General features: G+C 54.1%; 2 protein-coding genes across 10 annotated transcripts; one reads left to right on the top strand and one right to left on the bottom strand.

The window, feature by feature from the left end:
- Positions 1–94: 94 nt before the first annotated feature.
- RELL2 (RELT like 2) lies at positions 95–3,941 on the top strand. 3 transcript variants are annotated; one of them, XM_061151574.1, is made up of 7 exons: positions 95–888; positions 1,293–1,532; positions 1,916–1,981; positions 2,077–2,143; positions 2,588–2,773; positions 3,038–3,413; positions 3,806–3,941. In XM_061151574.1, exons 2-7 carry the CDS (start codon positions 1,349–1,351, stop codon positions 3,824–3,826), a joined length of 900 nt encoding a protein of 299 aa, XP_061007557.1. In that variant the 5' UTR covers positions 95–888; positions 1,293–1,348; the 3' UTR covers positions 3,827–3,941. The 3 variants fall into 3 exon arrangements, with proteins under 3 accessions (XP_061007557.1, XP_061007556.1, XP_061007555.1); XM_061151573.1 differs by having other exon boundaries at positions 95–871; XM_061151572.1 differs by having other exon boundaries at positions 95–864.
- FCHSD1 (FCH and double SH3 domains 1) lies at positions 2,427–15,082 on the bottom strand. Of its 7 annotated transcripts, none has more exons than XM_061151570.1 (20): positions 15,015–15,082; positions 14,685–14,782; positions 14,040–14,085; positions 13,595–13,662; positions 13,133–13,268; positions 12,910–13,046; positions 12,750–12,813; positions 11,801–11,929; positions 11,244–11,366; positions 10,972–11,067; positions 9,478–9,603; positions 8,963–9,067; positions 8,614–8,775; positions 7,655–7,783; positions 7,494–7,577; positions 7,210–7,327; positions 6,884–7,104; positions 6,069–6,156; positions 4,859–4,914; positions 2,427–4,721 (listed from the first exon to the last, which is right to left on the bottom strand). In XM_061151570.1, the coding sequence occupies exons 1-20, from the start codon at positions 15,033–15,035 to the stop codon at positions 4,656–4,658; spliced, it is 2,073 nt and encodes a 690-aa protein (XP_061007553.1). In that variant the 5' UTR covers positions 15,036–15,082; the 3' UTR covers positions 2,427–4,655. The 7 variants fall into 7 exon arrangements, with proteins under 7 accessions (XP_061007553.1, XP_061007552.1, XP_061007551.1 ...); XM_061151569.1 differs by having other exon boundaries at positions 13,133–13,274; XM_061151568.1 differs by having other exon boundaries at positions 13,133–13,274; positions 15,006–15,060.
- Between the last annotated feature and the right edge of the window lie 2,262 nt (positions 15,083–17,344).

The raw sequence follows: 17,344 nt of genomic DNA on the forward strand, positions 1-17,344 counted from the left end.
CCGACTCCCCTAGACCACGCCCAGGTCACGCCTCCTGCGGAGTTCAGCCCTCGGCTTGCTCCGCCCTTCTAGGTTCTGGGGCGTGAGCGTCTGGGCTCGGCCGGAGGACAGTAGCATCGGTCCTAGGATGACAGGGCCATTTCCTTCCCGGCGGGGGCCAAATCCTCGGGAAGCCGATCCATCCTGTCCAGCTACCTGTCCCAAGCGGGGCGCAGGCCGTGTCGCCTCTTTAGGAGGCTTCGGAGAACCGGCCACGCTGACCCTCTCAGGTGCAGAAAGCCAGCTTCCCCCGGCCCGCTGGGGAAGATTCCCAGCTACACATCCAGCCGGGGCATCTGAGGGCTGGAGCCAAGCCAGGCGTGCCCAATAGACCAGTGGAGAGCGCTCTCGCCTGACTGCCCGTCCGCCTCACCCGGACCCAGACTCGGCACCGCACCGTCACCGGGCGGCAGTGGGGGGGCTGCGCAGTCACGCGCGCACCACACTTGCGCTCAGAAGCGCGCAGGGCTCTCTCTCTCCGCCCCGCACACCTGGGCTCCGCCCCCTGGTTCCCGGCCGGCGGCCGAAGGCTTTGGGGGACCCAGAGCGGCTGCGGCAGCGCCCCCCTTCTCCTTCTCTTTCCACGGCTGGAGTTGTCTGGAGCCTGTCGCCGGTCCCAACCAGCCCTCATCCCTTTCCATCCTTCCCTCCCCCCACCCCTGCCGCGGCACGGGTATCTGCAGCCGCAGCCCGGAGCCCTTGAGGCGGCGAAGGGGGGAGGGGAAGGAAGCGAGGGATGAGCGCCGGGAGGGCGTCGGGGGCCCTGAGCCGGACTAGGACGCCCCTGGAGCCGGAGCCGGAGCCGGAGCCAGAACCAAACCACCGGTACCGGGTGGGCCAGGTGGTCAGGTCGGGAGAACCCGAAAGGCGGGAGGGGGTGTGTGTGAGACAGTACAGGAAGGGAAGGGGCTGCGGAGGCCTGACTCAGGCCCGCGCAGAAGAGATGTGGACGCTGACTCAGGCACTATCCTTGTGCCGGCCGCCTGAGAATTCCGTCCCATCTCGCTCTGCAGTGTCCTTGGGAGGGACGAAAGCTCAGGACAAGCTGGAAAGGGGGAGCTCTGGGCGTCGGGGAAGCGGGACCAGGGTAGTGGAAGAGGGCTTGAGCAGCCGCCGTCTGACACCCCTGGCCCGGACCAGCACCCCTGGCACGGACAGCTCCTTGGTTGGGTAGGGGGTGGGGCCAGACCTCAAAGGCTTGTCTGTCTCTCGAATCCTGAGGATGGCATTCCTAACCCTCCCCCCATCCTTAGCTGCAGCCCCCTAACTCCAGGAGCCGCCCTGGCCCGTGCTCACCCGCCAGGGCCTCATGTCGGAACCACAGCCTGACCTGGAACCGCCCCAACATGGGCTGTACATGCTCTTCCTGCTTGTGCTGGTCTTCTTCCTCATGGGCCTTGTAGGCTTTATGATCTGCCACGTGCTCAAGAAGAAGGGCTACCGCTGCCGCACCTCAAGGGGCTCGGAGCCTGACGACGCCCAGCTCCAGCCCCGTGAGTGAACAGCCTAGAACCTGACTCAATCACCTTCCTCCCTCACCCTTCTCCCCACACCTCTTCCTGGCCAACAGACCCAAGCTAAATCCTGACCAAGATAGGAGGCCTAGTAACGATTTCTTGAGTCGGCAAGTGGGGTGCCACCACCCTGAGTAGGGCTAGAGAAGGCACCATGGGTGGGAAGGGCCCACTGGTGGTAGTCTTGGACTCCCACTGATTTTCCTTTCTTTTCTGCCCTGGCCCTTGAAATGCTAAGATACAGCATGATGCAGTTTGGTAAAGGGGTAGGTCTTGAGCAATAAGTCATAGAAGCCACCAGGTAATGTACCCTCAAAGTTGACTCATTTCCCTCTGCCTCACCAACTTCTTTCATCCTTCAGCTGAGGACGATGACATGAATGAGGACACAGTAGAGAGGATTGTTCGCTGCATCATCCAAAATGAAGGTGGGTGTAGGCTGTCCCCTTGTCCCCCACCTCCTCGACTTTCTCTTGCCCTGGCCTTTGCCTCCACTGACCCCTTCTTTTCCTTCTCCCCTCAGCCAACGCTGAGGCCCTGAAGGAGATGCTGGGGGACAGTGAAGGAGAAGGGACAGTGCAACTGTCCAGGTGAGCTGGAAACACGGTCCAGTATGATGTAGCTTGCCTTGGAAAGTATCCTCTCCTCCAGCACATTCTTCTCCCAGTCTCCTTGCATGATTAGGGTGACAGGGGAGAGTAAGGCTGAATAACGGACAGGAAGAAGAAAGTTTGGTAGAAATCCTGAATCCTCCAAACCACATCTCTCCTTTAGATGTCATCAAGCCTAACCTTCATCCCTTATGCCACTCCCCTGGGTTATACATTGCACACTTTCTAGCCCTGGGAGGGAAAACAACACATGGTCAGCAACATCTTCATATTCAGTTTATTAGATAAAGACAATAAAAGAATGGCGCAGCCTGGGGGAAGTGGGACATCTGGGGGGGTATAAGGAGCACACTGAAAGAACGGGAACAAACAGGAAGAAAAATGGGAATGTTCCCCCCTGCTCCCTTCCTCCCTACCATCCAGCGTGGATGCCACCTCCAGCCTGCAAGACGGAGCCCCCTCCCATCATCACACAGTGCACCTGGGCTCCTCAGCCCCGTGCATCCACTGCAGCCGCAACAAGAGACCCCCACTTGTCCGTCAGGGACGCTCCAAGGAAGGAAAGAGTCGCCCCCGGCCTGGGGAGACCACCGTGTTCTCTGTGGGCAGGTGGGTATAGAGTACCCCAGTGACAGGGAGGTTGAGGTGGGATCCAGTGCTCAGGCATTTGACTCCAAAGGTGGGCCCTGGCTCTTGCTTCCTGGACTGGGAGCTACAGCAGGAGTCAGGCTGCACAATATGCCCCACAGAGGCTGTCTCCCCTGCCTTAGATCAGAAGGACATGGCTATCAAACCCAGGATGTCCCTGACCAGAAGGAAGAGCCAAGCAGTCTCTGAGTAGTGGCCCTAAGCCCGTGTCCCCTCCCCTCCCAGGTTCCGGGTGACGCACATTGAGAAGCGCTATGGGCTGCATGAGCATCGTGACGGCTCTCCCACGGACAGGAGCTGGGGGTCTGGTGGGGGGCAGGACCCAGGGGGCGGCCAGGGGCCTGGGGGAGGGCAGCCCAGGACAGGGATGCCTGCCATCGAAAGCCTTCCCCCTGAGAGGCCGCAGCCCCCAACCCTCGCCAGCACCCCCATGCAGAATGGAGGACTCAGGGACAGCAGCCAAGTCCCTCGTGCACTTGAGGGGAACCCTGGAGCCTCTGCAGAGCCGATGCTCGGGGCTGGAGGGAGGGGCCCAAGCCCAGGGCCGGCCAGAAAAGAAGCAAACGGACAGTCAAGCAAACAGGACACCTCAAATCACCAGGTATGAAGACATGGCCAGCGCTGCAATGGGCTGAGCTCTTATTGCCCCTGCTCTGCAAGGGGCACTGGTATGACCCACGTCCTGTTCTCTCATTGTCCTCCCCTCCTCTCTCTCAGGTGTCCCCACCACGGGGAGCAGGGCGGGTGTGAGGTGATTCTGCCTGGGCCCCAAGTCAATCTCATCCTCCCAACCCCTAAATGAAACTACCTCAGCCCATTGGTTCCCTGAATTCCCGGGGTCAACCGCAGGCTCAGCCATTGGTACATATTCCTTGGTTTGGTGGTGGGGAGTGGCCATGTGCTCCAGGGAGTAGGGAAGGTCCCGCAGCCTCTGGGGAAAAGCAGGGGCTCCGCTTGAATAGGAGGCAACAGTCATCCTTCCTTTCCTCCAAGCCGCCTCCTTCACTGTGCTGACGGACTACCAGCTGGCAGGCCAGGGAGTGGGTGGGCATGAAGCCCCTCCTCTCCAGTGGACAGCACTGCCCCCCAGCTGAGGGACCCACTCTACTTCCACCTGGAGTTGCACAGTCTCAGGCTGGGGGGACCTGGGGAGAAGTCCCATCCCTGGCCCTCAGCCTCTTCCCCTTCCCCTGCCTGCCCGCAGGCCGCCTGACCCACCTTCCCCATCACCTCACTCCATGTGCTACAGCGTGGCGGCTGGGAGCAGGCCCCTGCCCTTGGTGGACCCTTAAAGCAATAGCACCTTAGGCCCTCTGTCCTCTTGGCACAAGAGGCCCAGGCCCTGGCTCGGGCTTTGTGACCTTTATTCACTGTCAATAAATCCGCTCAGACCATTACAGCTGCTTCGCATACTGGCTCCAGCTCCTTCTGACAGGCCTATCCCCATCCCAGGCCCCAACCCCAGTGGCACTGGCATCTGTAGTGGGGTGGTTCACAGAATCAGGGTGGAGACACAAATGAGCCAGAGTCACTCAAGACTTCGGGGGACAAATTCCAGTCCCAGAGATTTCAGGGTAGTTCACCACCCTAGAGATGGGGTGGAGGCAGAAGAGAAAGGGGGTAGTTTCAGCCCCAGAGATGGCTGAAGGATCATGGAGGAAAAGGAGTGGGTTCCAGCCCCAGAAATGGGTGGAGAAGTAGTGTCTACCCCTGAAGGTGAGAATGGAAATCAGGGAGATTCCAGCATTTGACTGTGTCGCTTTGGATCACCATGGGGAGGGGCAGTCTGACAGCACGGAGATGGGGCAGCAGCATCACTAGGGGATGGAGAGTCCCCCCGGCTTCAGGTGAGGGGATCTGGGTGGCCAGGATCTGGGGCTTTAGCTGGCGGGGGAGGCGGTGGACGCATCTGTAGGAAACACACAGTCAGTGCTCCTGAGGCTTCCCTTGGGGATATCCCGTCCATTCCCTCTGCTCTGCAGATAAAACAGGACAAATTGGACTGACCCCTCTTCCAACACTCTCCTCCACGGGAGGGGCCCTTACCGGCCTGAGTCGAGGTGCCATCATATCCAGAGACCCAGGGCAGTCCAAGTCTTGGTCTGGAAATAAGAACCGCAAGTCAGCCTTCTGACTTTATTTTGTTCACTTCTGTATCTCCAGCACTTAGGACCATGAAAGTCGCTCAGTTGTGTCTGACTCTTTGCGACTCCATGGACTATACAGTCCATGGAATTCTCCAGGCCAGAATACTGGAGTGGACAGCCGTTCCCTTCTCCAGGGGATCTTCCCAATCCAGGGATTGAACCCAGGTCTCCCACACTGCAGGCGGATCCTTTACCAGTTGAGCCACCAGGGAAGCCCAAGAATACTGGAGTGGGTAGCCTATCCCTTCTCCAGGAGATCTTCCCGACTCAGGAATTGAAACAGGGTTCCTGCATTGCAGGTGGATTCTTTACCAACTGAGCTACTAGGTCCATGGCACTCTCTAAATATTTTCTGATTTAACAGTCACTAACCTGGGTCATAACATCCATCAGTCCATCTAACCTCAACACTTACTGGGCACCTGTTGTATACTCAGCCCTGCTAAAGGTACCAGAGTAGGGGAGGTGGGATCAGAGCTCCCCCACCCCTAATGGCTGTCAGCGACTGAATAATGAAACACCAACAAACACAATGAATGAGTAATAAAGGATTCAAAGTAAACTAAGGGTGCTGGAGAAGTAGGGTGCAGAAAATGCTAACAGGGGCTCCAGGGACAGGGAGAAAGATTCAGAGAAGAAAGTGGAAATACGTTTTAGAAGAGATGGTTTTGGAAAAGATGGACGAGGAAAATGATGACGCAAACCAGATGTTTGCAGGATTCAAGAACACTAAGGATGTGTATTGGGAAAACACTGTGGGAGAAACTGGTTAATTTTAATAATGAGAAACAGTTACTAATTGCATGCTTGCTATGTGCCCAGCACAACACTGGGTACCCTACAGACATCTCTTTACCTCTCAAAACTCAATGAGGGAGGAACCTTCCTCCTCACTCTATAAAGGCCCAGACAGGTTAAATTGCATGCTAGGAAGTCTGGGCAGAGTTTGAACAGTGGGCCTGGCTCCAAAGCCCAAATTCTTCTACCATCAAGCTTCAGAGAGCCTGAGGGAGGAGGTTCATGAGGGCAAGCAAAGGGGCCAAGTATAACCCAAGAGTCCTAGACTTCCTGTCTCTTACCCTCCTGGGGGCCCAGCTCCTTCTACTCACCACCGGGCAGGACAGGTGCAGGGGATCCATCCACAGCAGAGGTGGGTGCAGGAGGGGAAAAGCTGGGAGGGGAAGGGGATGGCAGTATCTGGGAATGAGAGGGCAAAGGCTTATTCCTGGCATGTGGGAAGATTTCACCAGCTATTCTTCTCATCCCACCTTCAGTTCCTGTCCCATCACTTCCCAAGCCAGAGAGCAGCCAAATGCTTGTATATGGGTAGGGTTGTAGGTGATACACATTTCAACAGCCCATATGTATTGACACTTAATATGTCCCAGGCATTTTGCTGGCACTTCACATGCACTAAAAATTTATTCATTCCTCACCACCAACCCATGAAGGAGGTATTGATGATTACTATGTCAGAGGTGAGACTCAGATTAAACCATCTATCCCAAATCACAAAGCTAGTTAGTGACAAAATCTTGCTAGAACAATAGGTACCATATATCAAAGCACCTCCTAGGGGCCATTGTGCTAAGCATTTTACCTCCATTATCTCAAATCAGGTAAGTGAGTCTCTTGAAAAAGATTATTATTATCCCCCTTCTACATGCATGTGAAGAAACAAGCTCAGCGAGGCCTAATCATTGCCTAAACTAATTAAACAGGAATCTGAACTTAAATCCAGCTCTAAAACAGGACAACCAAACTCTTATGAAGACTGCCTTGCTTTCTCTTTTCTCTGTGCCAAAGGAGATGGGGAGGCCCAAGCCACAATACAGGGGATGGAGCATTAAGATGAATATGGGACCTCTGTGCATGGGAGGGTCAACCAGAAGTGCCTGGCGACCCAGGGAAAAGGAAGGCTCACCTGCTCAGGGTCTGAGAGTTCAGATGGCCCTAGGGGGCCAAGTAGCTCCTCCACCAGCAGGGAGGGGAAGACCCCAACATGGCCCCCAAATTCTCCCCTCCAGAAGCCATCATCCACTCCATCCTGGGCCCGGGGCAGCAGGCGGATGAGCGCCCCCTCAGGGAAACTTAGCTCCTCGGCACTCTGTCCAGTGTAGCTGTACAGGGCACGGGCCAGGAACGCTGTAGAAGCCCAGGAAAGATGGTGAGGGGAGGAGGTAGGCAGCGTGCCCTGGACCATGACATCCCAGGGCCACAATGACTCAGCAATTCTTGTCCCTTTCTTACCTGTGGGCTCCGCCCCCAAAGGGTTGTCGCTGTCACGGCTGCTCTCAGGGAAGGAGAGGTCCGCGAAGTTGAGATAGCGCTCAGGGACAAAGCCTACCTCACCGTGCTGGTTCCGAGCCTGCTCTCCCAGCAATGTGAACAGAAAGTGGGCTTGCCTCAGCTGTCCACGGCCCTGGCCCTCCTCCACTCAGGCTTCCAGCTTTTCTGGCTGGGTCTTTATGGGCCACACAGAAGTCCCTCCCACTGCTCCCTTGCCAAGGTCTGAGCCCCAGGTCCCTACCCACCTTGACCCATTCGTCGGCATCTCCCTCCTCTATGACCTCCAGCCACTCGCCCTCTGTGATGGTCAGCTCGTCCTCACGTCCTGCCTGGGCCCCACAAAGAAGAATTCAGGACTGGTTGTCCCCTAGCCCTGATGGTCTGAGGTCCTTACCCCCATTCACACCTGATAGCCAAACACCACATGGGCAGGGCAGGGGAGGGGCCTGGTGGCCAGGGCTGGGGGGGCAGGCTCCTCAAAGAGCTCCCCAGTCTCCTCACACTCCTCAAAGTCAGACAGCTCAGCATCCTCAGCCTGTAGGGGCAGAGAACAGACATCACTATGAGGCCCGGTCTCAAGTACCCTCTGTGTCTCCCATTCCATCCTCCTGTTAACCTTGTGGATCCTCCTCCAAGGCAGTACCAACCAACCAATCACTCTGGATCACAGGGAGTCATCAGAGAGCAGGAAAACACTAATGATAATCACAGGGTTACAGTAGTTGAGCGCTTACTGTGTGCCAGGCACAGTGCTATGTATCTCATGTATGTTGTCTTGTTTAAGCTTCTTAATGGCACGCATGCTCAGTCGTGTCCAACTCTTTGCAACCCCTGCCGGGCTTCTCTGCCCATGGAATTTTCTCAGGCAAGAATACTGGAGTGGGTTGCCATTTCCTACTCCAGGGGATCTTCCCGACCCAGGGGTCAACCCACATCTGCACCTCCTGCATGGGCAGGCGGGTTCTTTACCACTAGCGCCACCGGCGAAGCCAAGTTTCTTAATAACCCTGTGTTATTTTGTGAAACTACCAACCTCATTTTACTTATGAGGAAATTGAGGCCCAGAAAGCTTCAATCACTTTCCAAGATCACACTGCTAGTAAATGCAATGTCTGGTACTCAAACTGCTTACAGCCTGCTCTCAGGACCTTAGTTCATAACCACCATTCTATACTCACAGTAAAAGTTAACTGAGAACTCTGTTACAAACCGTGCCAAGAATTAAACACTTAAGTGATTCCATTCAAGCCTCACAACAACCTGTTGAGTTATGTACCATTGTGATTCCTGTTTCATAAAGTCTGCTTTCCACTAGGGCTCTTTACCCTCCCAAGTGTGTAAGGCTAGGGAGTGGAGGGAGCTCACCGTGGGAGAGAAGTCCCTCTGGGACAGCCGGGCCTCGCTGAGCCGTCGCTCCTGTTCCACCTCATCCTGGGCCTGGGTCATGGCTGGCTTCAGCCAGTGCTGCACATCCAGGCCAGCTCCCTGCAGCAGGGCCAGTCGGGCAGCCCCCTTCACCTGGCTCACCTAACATGGGGAAGAGGGATCAACCCAGGCGATGGCTGGGTCTGCCTCTGGGAAATGAGTGGAGCCTCCCCAGATATGTCCACCCTCTACTACCTCCTGCTTGCAGTCTCCCCACCATCAGATGGAGTGGAGGAGGCCAGAGGAGGTGTGATCTCAGTGGCCTTAAACCCCCAGCGTGGTGCCTCACCTGTGCCCTTCGGATGCTCTCCCTTACTTCCTGCAGCCGCTGTTCTATGCCTGGAGCCTCTCGCTCTGGAGCCTGCTGCCGCCTCTGCTCCAGCCGCTGCAGCACCTGGTTGGAGAGGTGGAGGACAGGGGAGGGTGGAGACACCATGGGGCACAACTTAGAACAAACTGGTAGTTAGCTAGTTGCTTCACACGCATTATGTCATTTAATCTTCCCTGGGATGTAGGTGCTATTATTAGCCCCACTTTAATGACAAGGAAACTGAGGTCCAAAGAGCTGAAGTCACTCAGTACTCTCTTACTCAGAGTTATATAACTAGGAAGCAACAGAGCAGGATTTGAGTCCAGGTGAGTCTTGCTCCCAAAGCTATGCTCTTAATTACTGTGCCACACTATTGGCTTGAATTACTCTTCCCTCCCCTCCTGCCTACAGCCCCATGGCATCCCTCAGTGACTCAGGGACCCCCATCACTCAGCATTTCTTGCCCACCCATGACAGCTGCACCCCCACCTCACCCGATGCCCATGATGCTGGATCTTATAGTCTCGGGCAGCTCGGCTTGTCCAGCGTTGAATTTCTTTCTCCAGGCCACTCTCCCCCGCCACACCTCCTGCACCCCCTTCCAGCTCCAGGACACACACCTGAATGAATAGGGAACTGTGAGGACTGCCTGACGCTGCTCCTTTTACACCTCCTCCCTACAGTTCCCTCCTTATCACCTCCCCACAAACAGGTGGGAGCACACACCTACGACTGTGGACACACAAACACAGTCCTGGAAATGGGATCCAGGTTGAGGGGAAGAGGTAGAATGAAAAAGATAGTGAAGTGAAAAGAGAGAAGGGTGGGATAAAGAGTGTTAATCTGTGTCCTGGTGGGAGGGAGGTGAACTGGGGTTCTGAAACCCTCTGTCCATGGTTTAACAGTTTCTAAGTAAATTCCACTGATGAACTAAAAAGCCTCTTGAAAGTGAAAGAGGAGAGTGAAAAAGTTGGCTTAAAGCTTAACATTCAGAAAACTAAGATCATGGCATCCGGTCCCATCACTTCATGGGAAACAGATGGGGAGACAGTGGTAACAGTGTCAGACTTTATTTTTGGGGACTCCAAAATCACTTCAGATGGTGATTGCAGGCATGAAATTAAAAGATGCTTACTCCTTGGAAAGAAAGTTATGACCAACCTAGACAGCATATTAAAAAGCAGAGACATTACTTTGTCAACAAAGGTCCATCTGGTCAAGGCTATGGTTTTTCCAGTGGTCATGTATGGATGTGAGAGTTGAACTGTGAAGAAAGCTGAGTGCCGAAAAATTGTTGCTTTTGAACTATGGTGTTGGAGAAGACTCTTGAGAGTCCCTTGGACTGCAAGGAGATCCAACCAGTCCATCCTAAAGGAGATCAGTCCTGGGTGTTCACTGGAAGGACTGATGCTGAAGCTGAAACTCCAGTACTTTGGCCACCTCATGCGAAGAGTTGACTCATTGGAGAAGACCCTGATGCTGGGAGGGATTGGGGGCAGGAGGAGAAGGGGACGACAGAGGATGAGATGGCTGGAAGGCATCACCGACTCAATGGACATGGGTTTGAGTAAACTCCAGGAGTTGATGATGGGCAGGGAGGGCTGGCGTGCTGCAATTCATGGGGTAGCAAAGAGTCGGACACGACTGAGTGACTGAACTGAACTGAACTGAAGTAAATTCCACAGGCTTCCCTGGGGGCTCAGTGGTAAAGAATCCACCTATCCATGCAGGAGGAGATGTGGGTTTGATCCCTGAGTTGGGATGACCCCCTGGAGAAAGAAATGGCAACCCACTCCAGTATTCTTGCCTGGGAAATCCCATGGACAGAGGAGCCTGGTGGGCTACAGTCCATGGGATCACAAGAGTCAGACATGACTGAGCAACTAAAGAACAACAAAGTTAATACTAGGATGTGAATAATCGGGGAGAGGCCTAAACCACAGTCCCCTTCACAACTGGCCTGGATCCACCTAGCACAGAGGTCTCACCTGATCATTCCCTGCTGGCTGAAACTGCTGAGGTGGGGTGGGGGAAAACACTCCAGGTTCCTGAAGAAAAAGCTCCAGATCCTGCTCCCAGCTTACCTTGGGGGTTGGAAAAAATCAAAGTCAGCCACACTGGCTCCCTCTCCAAGCCTGTCCCCAGCCCTTCTTGGAAGAGAAAGGACAAGGAAATGGGCAGACATGTGGTGGGGTGGGCTGCACTGGGAGAGAAGGGTAAAGAGGATCTCTGGGGGGCTCCAATAGGGCACAGCCCTCACCTGGGAGGTCACTTGCCTCCCGCGGCGAGCATGCTCCAGGGCCATCTCTGCAGCTTCCAGCTCAGTGCGGCTCAGTGAGGTCAGCGGGTCCCTCAGGTGTTCTAACAGCTCACTGACCAGAGCCTGGAGAGAGTCCCAAGATGCTGACACCACCCTCCCCCCAAGCAGGCTCTCTGTCCAGGTTTGGGTGGGTGATGGGCATGAGGTATAGGAAATTGGGAAGGAATAAGACATTATTATTGCTTCTAAAAACAGACCCTCTTGTGTACATAGCACTTAACAGTTTAAAAAGCATTTTCACATTCATTCTCTCCCTTGAGCCCCATTAGTCTTATAAAGTAGTCTGAGCAAGGGTTATTCCTGTTGTGGAAACAGGAGTTCAGAAGGGTTAAGTGTTCTGCACAATGTCACGCAGCCAGCTAGAAGCAGAAGCCAGGAATGTCTCTTCTGCCCATTCTAAGCAGGCTAGATCCCCCGCCCAACTCAGCCTGTGGGTGATGAGAGGCAGGGAGAGGCTCTCTCTGTGGAGAGGCAGGGGTATCTAGGCTGAGACTAGCCTTGAGCAGGGCCGGCAGTTCTTCCTGGTAGTAGTGGTCAAGGTGGGCATTGGTGGCCACCAAGTTCAGCAGGTACTCATTGCGGGCTGCTCTCAGCTGCTGGGAGTACTGGGCTGATTGGGCAGACAGCTAGGAGAGGAACACAGGTGTCAGCTGGGAGCTCTAGACTCTTGGTGTTCTTCCAAGACTAACCCAGATCCAGAAAGAATTCTCACATTATTGAGATAACTGGCAAACTATACTAAAAATTTTACATACTCACAACTCCTGATCAAAGTCCGCTAGTGGAAACTGCATACATTTAGAAGAAAATCCCAACTGCTTCTTATCATGGTCTACCTGGGCCAACATGAGCTGGCCCCAGCACCCTCTCTCTTTCCACAGTACTCGTCCCCCTGCTCACAGTGCTCCAGCCACACTGGCCTTCTCTCAGTTCCTTGAGCCTACAAAGTTATTGTCACCTCAGAGCCTTTGCACTTATCACTGCCTCTCCCTAGAATGTTCTTCCTCTACATCTTTGCACAGCTGGTTCCTCCTTGACACTCAGGCTTTCCCTCTAAATTACACTCCCCTGTTATGCTTTATCAAAGGATCTTTTCATTTATTCTGAGTCTTTGTGTATTTACTATCTGTCTCCCCTAACCAGGCTGTGAAGGCAGGAACTCTACAGGTAGTGTTCCCCACTGTATCCCTCGTGTTTCGAACAATGCCTAGTACATAAAAGTCCTCAGTAAGTGCATAAAAAAGGAACGAAAAACAAAGGTACTAGTCTATTTTAGAGATGAAGAAAATGAGTCTCGGAGAGAACAAGTTTACCAAGGTCATGCACCAAGGAAGTGGGGTAGCCTGGATTCATCCCAGTCTCTCTGACTTAGGCCCCTGGGTTCTAAACCACTAGACTAATCTGTCCACCTCTCCCTGTCCCCACTCATGCCCACATCCTCTGAACCTTGGTGCTGAGTTTCTGAAGACTGGTCCGAGTGTGAAAGAGGCCATGGTCACTTCGGTTAAGCCTGTGCAGGCAAAGGAAAGGAGTGGAGGTCAGACCCAGACATGGAGACTTGGCTCTACACCCTGTCCCCAGGCTTCCCAACTCCCCATCAGCCCACCTGGCCTGGACATCAGCCGCCTTCTCCTGGGCCAAGGCCCACACGCGTTCCCGCTGCCCATACAGCTTTCGGCTTCGGCTCAGCTCCCGGACAGACAGCAGCACCTCAGCCTGTGCCCTCTGAAGGTTCTCTGCTCCCTAGGGGCATGGTCACAGGAAGTCCTGATCCAGACCACCTCCATCCCTGAGTCAGCCCTTCCTTCACCCCATCCACTGAACCATACCTTCCGAAGCACCTGCTCCTTAGCACTCCGCCCCGTGCCCCCAGCCAGGTCACGGTATCGGTCAGATGCCTGGAGCCGGGCTTGGCCCCCAGCCATGGTGGCATCTAGCAGGCAGCGCCAGGCACCGAACACCATCCTGCCTCTCCCCAGAGAAAGACTGTGTTAAGGAGGTGAGTACTCCAAAGCTTCACGAGATGCCCCCCTTCCAGAACCATGGGAGACAGACAGCTTTCCCATCCCCCTCGTCTGGGAGCCCATCAATCGATCCGCCCATTATCTCAGCCACAAGGATCCCTCATGCCCTCCCCCGCCATCCAGTGTCCTTGCTGGGTCAGCTGCTCTCCTCCTGCTGCATCAGCTCCACCTACAGCTCACGTGCCCTCCCTACAGGTTCCTGGGGTTGAGTGCTTCATTCTTTCTTGGCCCCCAGTTCCCCCCACCCCACCCCACTGTGGGACTCACCTGCTGTCCGTCTCCCCACTCCGGTGTCCTTCCCTCTTCAAGAATGGCCCAGCCAGTTTCTGAAGTGCCTGGCGGGAAAATCATCACAGACCCGATTCCCTTTCAAAGACCCCACGTGTGAGAACATAGGACCACAATATAATAATACTCCTCACTTTGCTAAGTGCTTTACATGCATTAACTTATTCCATCCTTGCAAGAACCCTGCGTGAAGGTACAATTATTATTATTCCCATTTTACAGAGAAAGAAATTGAGGCCCAGAGGTTAAGTAACTTGTCCAAGGTCACACAACTAAATAGTACCACAGCAGAGACTTGACACACACCGTGCCTGATTCTAGGCATGTGCTCTTGACCAGCACAGAAGTATGTGTGGAGCCACACTGCTAGTGGTGTAAAGGAGGTCAGAACAAAAGGCAAGGTCCAGAGAAGAGAGTCCCATACCTGCCCATACTCCCGTTCAATGGCTGCCCTCTGCTTGCTGTAGGATCTGTGGAGATTGGGGGTGGGGGAGGGGGGTGTTACCATTTGGTCCATTTCTCCCACCCTCTATCCTGTCTTCAGCGTGTGCAGGAAGGAGTGGGGAGTCAGGCCTAGAGCGTGACTACACTGACGCTGAAGAGAGAGTCCTTGAGATCACCTCGGGCAGCCGCAGCACAGGACAACCTCACCTCAGTGCTCAGAGACCCAGCAGGATCCTCCCCACCCCTGGAGAACCATCTGCGGGCTTGGAGGTGAGGACGCACGGGGGCCTGGGTACAGTGTCCGCCAGCCTTCCAACAGGTTTCGAAGCGGGGGGTAGGGTGGGGGGGTAGGCTTCTGCCCAAAGCTTGATTTGGGGGGGGGGGGGGGTGGCGGGGCAGTGTGGAGTGAAGGGCTTTGAGGGAGGGTCCCAGTGTGTTTATATGTGTTGGAGTGGGCGGAAGGATAATTCCTATCCGGTATGAGAGAGGCCTAGGGTGAAGGACTTGAATGGGCAGGTTGGAGAGCTCTTCACCCCCGCCCGCCCCGACAGCTGTAGTATGTTGGAGAAGGGGCGGAGCATGTGACAGAGAAAGTGGGGGATATGTGGAGGGGGTCAGGGTCTACCTGATATCCTCCAGTAGGTCTGCCTCTCGCTGCTGCCGGGTCTGAAGGATGCTCAGCTGCTCCAGGAAGCGAAGCTTCACCTCCTGGGCCGGCTTCACCTGTAGGGGTAAAAAGAGGATGAAGACCCCGGGCGCGGGGACCTGAAAAACACTCCGCGCTGGGAGCGGTGAGGGGGCGGGGCCAAGGAGGAGCTGGGCTGTTTCCTCGGTTACTTCTGGGTTGGCCTTTGACCCCTTCCTACTCTTCGACCCCCTGGTCGGGTCTGGTGCCCCCTTGGTCCGCATCACTCCCCCAGCCCGCCGGGAGTCCCCGTTTCCAGACCAAGCTCACTTTTCGGGGCGGCGGCTGCATCTCCGCTCCGGCCCAGGCAGCTAGTCGACTCCGGAACTCAAGGAAGCCCCGCCCACATGTAAGCCCCGCCCCGGTCCAGCTCCGCCCTCGCCCCGCCCACGCCTGGTCAGTCTACTTGCTGCGCGGCAGAGCGCGAGGGGGCCGCAGAGAAACTAAACCTCTATTACTGCTGTGAATACCCCGGAAAGGGTCCTCGCCGCCAGGTGGACGCCCAGTCCGCCAGACAGTAGGGGGAAACCTCAGGTTTCTGTGTCAAGACGCCTGGGTTCTATTTCTAGTAGGGAGCTGCTGACTCAGCCCATAATTATTTCTAATCATTCATTTACATATGCAGATCTCCAATCCTGACGCGACGGCTGAAGGACGGCGAGGAACTCAATCTGTGACCAGAAAAACTGAATCACTGGATGCCTCATCGAAGATGCGTCTGATGAGGGAAACAGGGCTGGTCCTAGGCCTTTTCCCAATTCCCACTGAACTGGAAAAGCCGGCGTGTGAGCAAGGATGAGAAAGATGCCTGGAGCCAGGAAGCAACCCATACCAGAGGAAAAGACAGGAACATCCTGGGCCAGTGGAGAAGAAACAACCAGCGTGCGTGAGCTGGGAGATGAGCGTGGGGACCTGTGGCCTAGAAAGCCTCTATCACCTTTAGGTTCTGCACCCTTAAGGTTCTGCACCCCAGGACATACCCTGCTCCACCCCACCCCCGCACTGCCTTCTGAAGATCTGCACACCCTTTCCTCATCCTTCTCACCTTTCCGTGGCTCACACCTCCTCACCACACCCCTGACTTGGAAAAGGCAGGTATCTGTGGCCCAAACTCCAGGTTCATATTTCCAACAGCTTACCTCCATGAAGATCACCTCACGAGATCTAAATATGTACCTCGAACTTTTAAAACAGCTCCTTCCACCTGATCCTTCCCCAGTCACCTCCCCCAGTTAACATACTAAATGGAACCATTCTCCATACAGTGAGGAAAGTCAGAAACCCAGAGTCTATGTGCCTTCCCTTCTACCCCTACATTCCACTCATCAGTTTAGTTCTTTGCTCAGTTGTGTCTGATTCTTTGAGACCCCATGGACTGCAGCACACCAGGCTTCCCTGTCCATCACCAACTCCTGGAACTTACTCAAACTCATGTCCATTGAGCCTGTGATGCCATCCAATTATCTCATGCTCTGTCGTCCCCTTCTCTTCCTACCTTCAATCTTTCCCAGCATCAAGGTCTTTTCCAGTGAGTCGGTTCTTCACATCAGGTGGCCAAAGTATTGGAGTTTCAGCTTCAACATCAGTCCTTCCAATGAATATTCAGGATCAATTTCCTTTAGGATGGACTGGTTGGATCTCCTTGCAGTCCAAGGGACTCTCAAGCGTCTTCTCCAACACCACAGTTCAAAAGCATCAATTCATCAGTGCTCAGCTTTCTTTATAGTCCCACTCTCACATCCATACATGACTACTGGAAAAACCATAGCTTTGACTAGATGGACCTTTGTTGGCAAAGTAATGTCTCTGCTTTTTAATATTCCGTCTAGATTGGCCATAGCTTTTCTTCCAAGGAGCAAGCGTCTTTTAATTTCATAGCTGTAGTCACCATCTGCAATGATTTTGGAGCCCCCCAAAATAAAGTCTCTCACTGTTGCCATTGTTTCCCCATCTATTTGCCATGAAGTGACGGGATCAGATGCCATGATCTTAGTTTTCTGAATGTTGAGTTTAAGCCAACTTTTTCACTCTACTCTTTCACTTTCAACAAGAAGTTCTTTAGATCTTCTTCATTTTCTGCCATCTGCATATCTGAGGTTATTGATATTTCCATCCATCAGCAAGTCTTAAATGTTCTATCTCCCACTGATCAACTTCTCTCAATTTCCAGAACCAACAGCCTGGTCCAAGCCCCTATTATCAGTCTCCCATATGGTCTGGTATCTGGTCTCTGCTTTCAGTCTTCCCCTCAACAACCCATTGTTCAGAAAACAGCCTGAGTGATCAATCTTTTTTTTAAAAAGGAAAGAAAATCTCATCCCTCTCTTCCCTAAGACTCTTTGATTGCTTCAGAATAAAATCATGGCCTACAAGACTGTGCATGATCAGGTCCCTGCCCATCTTTCCCCTTCAGCCCATACTGTGCTGTCACTCCAGTCTCCTTGCTCTTCCCCCAATATGCCAAGTGCCTTCCCATTGCAGAGCCTTCATACCTACTGCCTTTCCATTCCTTCTGGAGTGATCCTTCTCCCAGCATTCCACATGCCTGGCTTCTTATTCCTACATTTCAGCTCTTCACAGAAACCCTTCCACCCAGCCCA

Source organism: Dama dama, chromosome 9 (assembly GCF_033118175.1).
Source record: "Dama dama isolate Ldn47 chromosome 9, ASM3311817v1, whole genome shotgun sequence".
NCBI lineage: Eukaryota > Metazoa > Chordata > Mammalia > Artiodactyla > Cervidae > Dama > Dama dama.